We start from the raw sequence: 9,499 nt of genomic DNA, 5'->3' as shown, positions 1-9,499 counted from the left end.
ACGAGGAATACCATTCTCAAGAGGTACTTGATCCGAATAATGCACATTCACATTAATATTTAGGAAACGTTTTCTGATAGTTGTTATATTTAAAGATGAACATGTCCCTTTTATTCACAGTTTACGAAGTTTAAAAAAGGCCAGGTCTTCAAGCCGTGTCATAAGTGTTTTGAATAGTGGCGCAGACAACTACCACTTTTGTCCCTTCAAAAAGGCATGACTGACTTGAGTCCACAATCTAAAACGATAATCAGTGTTTTTGTTAAAACCGCTTTGGAAGTCTAAGACAGGACTATTAAATAAAAAGTTGTAATGGCCGAGTCTATTGTCACCCACTGTCTCCATGTTTTTAAAATTAAGAAGATATGCCTACAGACTTGTAGTGTCTCAGTCTATCGTTATCCATTGTCTCCGTTGTCTTAAAATTAAGAAGATAGGCCTAAGGGTATTAGAGACGGAGATGAATTTACGAAATTTCGTTCAGCTGAAAATCTCGGCTTGTTTTTAAGAACAACCCTGTTCACATATGTTATAACATGTTCAAGGATTAGTTTTAGGAAAACAGAGATAAATGTATTGCTTCCAATGGTCGTTCCCTATTTTTGGCTGTAAGCCTTGATGAATTCATCCAGTGATACGTGCATAATGTTTGCGAACTAGCGTTAATTTTCTGGAAGCTATCTGGAAAAAAATGTTTTACACTGCTATTTTCGCAAACGTTTGTGCAAATAAGTCAGTCTTTTCTACATTTATTTTAACACTTCAGTCTTCCACGTAATATTACTTTGACTGGTTTACTCGTTTTACCCTGAATACATTTAATTGTTCATCAAATTTCTTTAAAATAAGTTGTTGTTTTCTAATTTAATTTAGTATGAAATAATTTCAAGGAAGTGCGTTTTGCCAATTTAGTATCATTAGATAATTGATATTTACTACTTAAATATTTTGTCCTGGAAAGGCACGATATTCAAGATGACTATTAATGAAGCCGTCAGTATCCACATGTTCCAACCTCCTATAGGGTGTATACTACCAAATCAAATCCCATAGACGACAATATGCGGCTAAAACTCTTACCTGCAACGTATCAACCGACATAAACGCCACGGATATAAATACTACCACCCCTTACACTTAAAGTGAATCAGAAAAAAATGGGGTCAAGCTGCTCGTTTCTGAGATAACGGGTAGCGTCTATGACTACCCTAGTTTCGCACAAAATTCGAGTACTTTTTTTTACAGGTACCCCATACATGTTTCAAGCACAAGGCTACTTGACACATTGGTACTAGATGAAATAAAATTGCACATTTCTTTTACCCAGATGAAACTATTATTTTGTACAACCAACACACTCACATTTATAACCAATCACAGGACTTGTGGTGTTCACTTCTCTATCAAAAGTTGGGTGCACCTCGAACTTTGACCCAGCCGGAAGTTATTTGGTATAGTACTACCTATACTGATAACATACATTTTTCAAAAAGTGTCCAGCTATGTGTCTTTATGACAACCAGGATCTGGTGTATTCTGACATAAACTGACAACCTCACTGAAACTGTTGTTTCTACAGTGCAACCTAATATAATGTACACCTCAAAAAGCATATATATTGCACATAGTTTTGTACAAATGCAATATGTCATATTAAACAACAAAATGTTTTAAAATAAAACTCCTGAAGATATTTACTTTCAGTTGGGTGTGTGTACTCGGGTATATATGTAAAGACAACAAAGATAGTCAGAGTACCTCTACCCCTTTAGAGAATTCCATTAAAACACATGCACTTGATTGACCCCTAGATTATGAAGACCTTAACAGGTACATCAAAGAAATATCAGTATTAAAAAAATACACTGTCTGAGGAAGGAAACACAAACATGACTGTACCTGTATGAAGTAATGACTTAATGTCCTGAACATTAGTGTTGGGAGGAAATCCTGTATGCTGGGTGTGGGTGTCTTCAAGTTACCAGGTGTGGGAATTTCAAATCCATCGGCCATGCTGATTTTCATAATGAACCATCAAAACTATTGGCAGCCACCAATATTCCTGACTATATTTTATTTATAGCCTACTGTAGTTGGAGGTTTTAATAGGTGTGATATCTGCAATAATCATGCAGCTTTAACACATTTATTTTGATTAATTACGGAAAAAAAACTATTTTTAAATGACAAAATTACCCGAACATCTATTTTCTTGCATTATTTCCTAATCCGGATGAATACAATATGTACATTAGATGTATTCCTACAATCTGTAATCCAGCATTTTATTTAGCTAGTAACATTAGGTAATACAGCTTTAACAATAAAATAAATTATCAACTTAATCCAAGGCAGATAATCAAATCTGAAAAAATTGGTTCTGAATCACTAGATGAGAGCTAACTAAGTGATTATTAAGAAGCAAAAATTATCTGGAGATCTAAGTATATGTTTAACAACCTTATTGTCATGTACAAATGAGAACAGAAGGCACAATAGTGACAACAAATTTAATTATGTTTTTGGTAAAGTTTTTCTTCAAATTTACTTTAAATTTTGCATAAAACTACAAATTTGTCTAAAATATAACTTAGCACCCTATAAATATGTCAAAATGACAATAAAAATCAACTTCATTACAAATTTGAGTTTTCAAAATTTCATACATAAAAAATTAACAATGTTAATGGAAACTAAAGACATTATCCCACTATTGGCACATGCTATTTTTAATATAAAAATAAATTGCTATTAAAATCTTAGTTCAGGTTGCCTATATATCATATCATATTTAAGAGCAGTTGTATATGGCAAGTCAAATACCATGTAAAAAGAAATTATTGAAATATTTACAGTATGAATTATAGGCCAAAACCAACTTTTCTTCAGTGCTAACTTTGATTCAAACTCCATTCAGAGCCATGTAGTTCATTGTGAACTTGCATGATCGAGTGATGGCTAATTAATCAACCAGTATAGTTTAATTAAATAAAATGACAAAATCATACTATTTTTTATTACGCACTGAATATGTGCTATAGGGTGTATACTACCAAATCAAATCCCATAGACGACAATAGTAACATATGTGGCTAAAACTCCTACCTGCAACGTATCAACCGACATAAACGCCACGGATATAAATACTACCACCCCTTACACTTAAAGTGAATCAGAAAAAAAATGGGGATCAAGCTGCTCGTTTCTGAGATAACGGGTAGCGTCTATGACTACCCTAGTTTCGCACAAAATTCGAGTACTTTTTTTTACAGGTACCCCATACATGTTTCAAGCACAAGGCTACTTGGCACATTGGTACTAGATGAAATAAAATTGCACATTTATTTTACCCAGATGAAACTATTATTTTTTACAACCAACACACTCACATTTATAACCAATCACAGGACTTGTGGTGTTCACTTCTCTATCAAAAGTTGGGTACACCTCGAACTTTGACCCAGCCGGAAGTTATTTGGTATAGTACTACCTATAGGTGTGGCCATTACCGATGATAACGTACATAACCAAGATCAATTTTTATTTAATTCAAATATGAACCGAACTGCTAAACGGTGAAGAGATATATTTTATATAATTTAACTTATTTTAGACAGACGTTTCACGAGTGTTTTAAAACCAGAAGACAGTATTAGTTACTATAACTCGGTTCTTATTTCTTAATCTCCCGCTTAAGCAGTGTTCGTAATGTATCGGAAGTCCAGTATTTTACCAGTGTTCTAGCTAGCAATAAATAGAGGGGCGCTGCGCCCTGCCCCCGTTTTGTGCCGCCCTGCCGTGTGTTTTTTTCGCACCGCCCCTGATTATCGCCGCCCTGCCCTAATTCATTGTCAAACAAAAATACAAAATCTTGCTTTCCTCTCAAAGCGTGTACAGTGTTGTTACGAGTCTGAATTCCCAACTAAAAAACGTTTGACAATACATTGTTTGGCCACAGTTGTGAAAGCCGACAGCAGTTATGTTTTTTTCGTTTCTATTGTTAGTCGATATGACTGCAGACGAGCGGACAGGCAGTCTTACAAAGCTTGAATGCGAAGTAATCCTCACACCGTCACGCACGTAACCACACACCACCTAGCAAACACCTAGTTGAAAGTATACCATCATGATAAACTTCGACAGAACGTCAAATGCGAAATTTATGCGAAGTAAATTTTTGAAAGTAATTGTTGCCTTTGCAAATACCCAGATCAAGATACATATAGTTTTAATTGATGTCAGTAGTCCTTTTCAATCACACATTGATTGCATCTTTATAATATGGCACAGAGTAAACTAGCAACACTGGTTATTTGGTATATGAAGGCATAACTGTGTTTTGTTAAAAGCATGTCTACAAAAGCTATTTAATAAAATCTATCTAGACCTTGACATGCAATAATAGCCGTTTTTAAATGCAGTGAGCAACTTGTTACAGATATATCCTTATGTCAATTTTTTAACTTGTTTTTTTTTTTTTTTTTTTTATTTCTTTTTATTTATTTCTAATCATTCTCTTTTTTTCATTTCTTGATTTCTTTTAATTTCTTTTAATTATTTCATTTATTTATTTTAAATTACATTTGGGCATGATATTAAATGGTATAAATACTATATATAATACAAAAAAGAATATGATTTTTTAGGTGATCCAACCTTTTGTAAAACATTTTAATAGTTAAAGTTTGATTTTATTTAACGACACCACTAGAGGATATTGATTTATTAATAATCGGCTATTGGATGTCAAACATTTGGTAATTTTTAAATTTAGTCTTAGAGAAAAACCCTCTACTTTTTTCCATTAGTTTCATCGTTTATATACACCATCCCACAGACAGGATAGCACATACCACGGCACATTCCAGTCGTGTTGCACTGGCTGGAACGATATTTTTTTAATAGTGTCTATATTTAGGACATTAGTACAATAATATTGCATACGGCGATGAATGTACTGTTTCATCAAACATCCAAATTTAAGAATAATATATTTGGGTTTAGAAATTCATTGTCCCCCTCCGTCCAAAAACGTTTTGTAAATTAAAACCAGCATAGATATTCTTACATATATGATATTTATGAATGTAAAAAATTCGATCATATCCAGCACTTGCCTCCAAAATAAGATTTTCGCGTTAAAAATGCCCTACAATTAAATTAGCGCCCTGCCCCATCAAAATCCTAGCTAGAATACTGTTTACTGTTCGGTTCAATTATTTTAACATGTGCTGCATCCAAAATAATCGAGGACGAAGAAACTATAATGGACAGATTGTCTAACATAAGATGTGACAGAATACACACCTGTCGGAACTATCATCTGCGTTTGGAATATATCAGACATCGAAAGGAATTTAGGGAAGAATTTGGCTGTTATTGTGACTCGCCGTGCCTGTTTTTCAAAGACTGTTGTCCAGATGCCACACCAAAATCGGGTGACCTGCTCCCAGGTTTGAAGAACTCGACGTTGGATTTCATGACGTTTGCAAAATTCGAAGAAGTAAACAAAAGAAGTCCGATTTACTTTGTAAAGCGATGTCCACCATCTTGGATAGGTGAAGTGACCAGGAGTCTATGCGAAGAACGCAGCTCTGGTTCTGATAACTTAACAACCCATTTACCTGTAACTGGAAAGCAGACTGGCCTAATGTACAAGAACATGTACTGCGCAATGTGTCAAGAGGCCGACTATTTATTCTGGAAAGTACAAGTCAAATGCACTGAGGTTTTTAATTCAAACTCAAATGTTAAAGAAATTATCAAAAACAACAACTGTAAACTTCGATACCTTCCTCCTGATAAAAACATGGACTACTGAATGTGTATAAATTACGACAATGTTCCAATAATCAAGACTTGCTCTCCAGACTTCAATATATCAAATATTATTCAGTTATGTGAGCAAGCCAATGATTACAAAAACTTTTTCAATCTTATGACAATGTATCAAAACGAATTTTGCGCTGCGTGTAATTTTGAACGTAACATATTTTGCAAAGCATTAATTTTGAACCCAACCAGATCTTTTGACGAGTATTATCCTTTTACTATGCTTCTGGACATAAATATAGGCTCGCGTGTAACCACTACAGGCGACACACACGTAAAGGTCACCAAGAGGACCACTACAGTTCATACCTGCAATACCAATCAAGTCTTCAACCCAATATCCATGTTATGCGAAAACATCTTTTGTGACGAATCTTTCATTTTGGTTGGCAGACGGTGTGTCGCCAACAATTCTGACGGTGTTATATTTGACTGTATTCGTATAGAACTTGATGAGACCGAGTACAAAATAATGAAAAATGGTGACCTTGTCGAACTATCTTCTGGAACCGTACATGCCGATTCCGATTATTTTATCAGAAACACTTCCGCTTTTGTATGTTCTAATCTAACACAGAACTATACATCTACAGAACTGATTGATAAACTTGCTATTACTTTACACTTCTCACCAACAGAAATTTATATTACTTTGACAGGTCTGTCCGTTTCGTTAGTGGCTTTGGGAATTACCGTTGTGATATACGTTTGTATCACGACCCTCCAGAACACCCCAGGGAAGAATCTACTATCACTGTGTTGTTCTCTGTTTATCGTAGAACTGTTGATGCTAACAGGACCAGAGCTGGCTTTTGTTCAAGAGATTTGTCGAGTTGCTGCAATATTAATGCATTATTTTTTTCTAGCTTCCTTTTTCTGGATGAGTATTATGGCCGTCGATGTTTGGTTGACCTTTTCAAAGTCTTTCGTTCACGCAGGCGCACACGGTAAGACCTCAAAGCGATTCCGAGTTTACAGTATCTTCTCCTGGGCGACACCTGCTTTGATAGTGCTTGTTGCACTCATGGTCGAATTCCTGGCAAGTGCTTCTACTTTCCGACCTAACTACAGAAAAGGCCTTTGCTGGCTCACCAACAAGAACGCACTTTTTATCTTCTTTGCCGCGCCACTCTTCCGTATCATTTTCCTGAACACTGTGCTCTTTGTAGCTACCGCAAGCAGTATCTATCGCTCGAAAACATCGTCTGCCCGCCAGCTTGGAAACGACGACAACATGGAGATCGTCATATACGTGAAACTGTTCCTCGTCATGGGTCTGACGTGGGTTGTGGGCTTCGTGGCTATCCTAGTCTTCCACCCTGTCCTCTGGTACATGTTCATCATCCTCAATACTTTGCAGGGCCTCTTCATATTCCTCTCCTTCGTGATGACCAACAGAGTATGTCAGCTGGTTAGAGAGCGCGTATTTGGTCGCCAACAGCGTCCAGCCAGCAGAACCATCACGATGAGTTCAACCATTGGCAGTTCTACCAACGTCATATCGGTGGAGTTCTCTACAGGCACGAATGAATCGCTTTCAGTGGACTGACCCACGGTCATACACATATTTGTCATTCTTGGTCTTGTTGATGTCCCGATGTCCGAGCGGTTAAAGTCGCGTGCTGTCAAATGTCATGCAAATGGGTGCAGTAGGTTCAAATCCTGCCGCTTGACACGTTTTGGTTTTCAATATTACTACTGTCATTTATGATCAGTTTGTATGTATTAATATACTTTATGATATAGTTACTAGGAATGTATTAACATATAATCTAGTTTGACACTGTTTTGTTCGATATTGTTATATTAGCCCTAGAGAGCCGCCAGTATCAAATATGATACGCAAAACTAATTAGGTTAATTAAAATTAACATACACAAAATAATTTGATCAACATTAAATTACTCACATTTGTCTGATGTCTGATATTTAATACAGAACAGACTTGCCCTCTATCATATTTTTACAAAACTAATGTCTAAAGATGGCTGAAATGTTGGATGGCGATGTTTAGAATGGACACATTTTTTAATCAAGGTAAGTGGGACTGATTGGTAAATTCTATGCATATTAATAGTAGTAATCACAGAATAGAGTAAACAGAAAGAATCTGATACTTAAAACATAACGTATAGAGGGTACATCGCCAAACTACGTGTATCAAATGTGATACGTCAGGTTTGCATGGTTTGATGTCATGAAAATTAGCAGTATCTTATGCAAGAGTTAAAAACTATCCAAAATCTTAAACAGTTATTTACAACATAAAAATAATTATAAAAAGTCCAATAAAGTTATTACCAAAGAGAATTGTGTTATAAAACAATATGTTAACTAATGTTTTAAATGTTTGTATGTGTTCTTTTTGTTGAGTATGGGAATTCAGTTGCGGGCCTTGCCTCCACCCACCCTCAACTCCAGTTAGTAGCAAGGGATCTTTCATAAATACCATTCCACAGACAGGATAGTACATGTCATGACCTTTGATACGCCAGTTGTGGAGTACTGGATAGAACGAGATTGGAGGGGGCAGGAGTTAGCTCAGTTGGTTGAGTGCTCACCTGAGGTGCTTGCATCACAGGATTGAACCACTTCTGTGGATCCATTCGATTGTTTTTTCTCGTTCCAACCAGTGCACCACAACTAGACAAAGGCCGTGGTGTGTGTTTTTCTGTCTGTGGGAAAGTGCATAATAAAAATATCCCTTGCTACTAATGGAAAATGTACCGGGTTTTCTCTCTAAGACTCTTGTCAGTTACCAAATGTTTGACATTAATAGCCGATGATTAATTAAGCATTGCACTCTAGTGGTGTTGTTAAACAAAACAAACTTTACTTTACCCCAATGGGCCCACCGATGGATATTGATCCTAGATCTATTGTGCATTAGGTAAGCGCCACTAGTACGTAATGAGCTATGTTCTACCCCTAGTTCTCCAGGTACTAGGAAAATAAACATTTTGCCGAATGTATGCCCTATCCACCTCCTAAATTGTACCCCACTAATATATTTTTCTGTCTGTCTGCAAATAATGATAATTAAAAACCTAATGTATCACATATGTTACTGTTCCGAAACGAGCAAAAACGTTAATTTTTTTTATTTTGCTATATGTTTTGTTTTTCTTACACTGTCAATTGTCAGCAAGCCGTTATATTTTTCACATTACAGTTTATATGTTCAGGCTCTCTAGGGTTAGAAAACCGTTTTTGTTTCATATTGTTATATGTGTATAAGTACAATAACTAAACCATGAAAAAGTATTTCATTATCAATAAATTGAGAAAATATTTATCTGTGAGGAAAACTCCATTTTATCTCATTAAATCATAAATCTTAAATTACTATTATTACTATTGTTGTTATTGTTGTTGTTATTATTATTAGCGTTCATATTATTATTGTTGTTGTTTTTGTTGTTTTGTTATTATCATTAGTTTTATGGTTTTGTGTACCTCGATACAGGAAGGAAGGAAATGTTTTATTTAACGACGCACTCAACACATTTTATTTACGGTTATATAACGTCAGACATATGGTTACGGACCACACAGATATTGAGGGAGGAAACCCGCTGTCGCCACTTCATGGGCTACTCTTTTCGATTAGCAGCAAGGGATCTTTTATATGCACCATCCCACAAACAGGGTAATACATACCACGGTC

General features: G+C 35.7%; 1 protein-coding gene across 1 annotated transcript; it reads left to right on the top strand.

The window, feature by feature from the left end:
- The first annotated feature begins 6,721 nt into the window (after positions 1-6,721).
- On the top strand, positions 6,722-7,381 carry LOC121368609 (G-protein coupled receptor Mth2-like). The gene has a single exon (XM_041493347.1). The coding sequence runs from the start codon at positions 6,722-6,724 to the stop codon at positions 7,379-7,381; it is 660 nt and encodes a 219-aa protein (XP_041349281.1).
- Positions 7,382-9,499: the final 2,118 nt, after the last annotated feature.

The sequence above is a fragment of the Gigantopelta aegis genome, chromosome 3 (assembly GCF_016097555.1).
Source record: "Gigantopelta aegis isolate Gae_Host chromosome 3, Gae_host_genome, whole genome shotgun sequence".
NCBI lineage: Eukaryota > Metazoa > Mollusca > Gastropoda > Neomphalida > Peltospiridae > Gigantopelta > Gigantopelta aegis.
The sequence above is the reverse complement of the archived record's forward strand: the minus strand, read 5'-3'. Positions and strand labels throughout refer to the sequence as shown.

Bases quoted from the DNA above. Each gene is read 5' to 3' on its own strand.
- LOC121368609 (XM_041493347.1), top strand. From the start codon at position 6,722: ATGGCCGTCGATGTTTGGTTGACCTTTTCAAAGTCTTTCGTTCACGCA.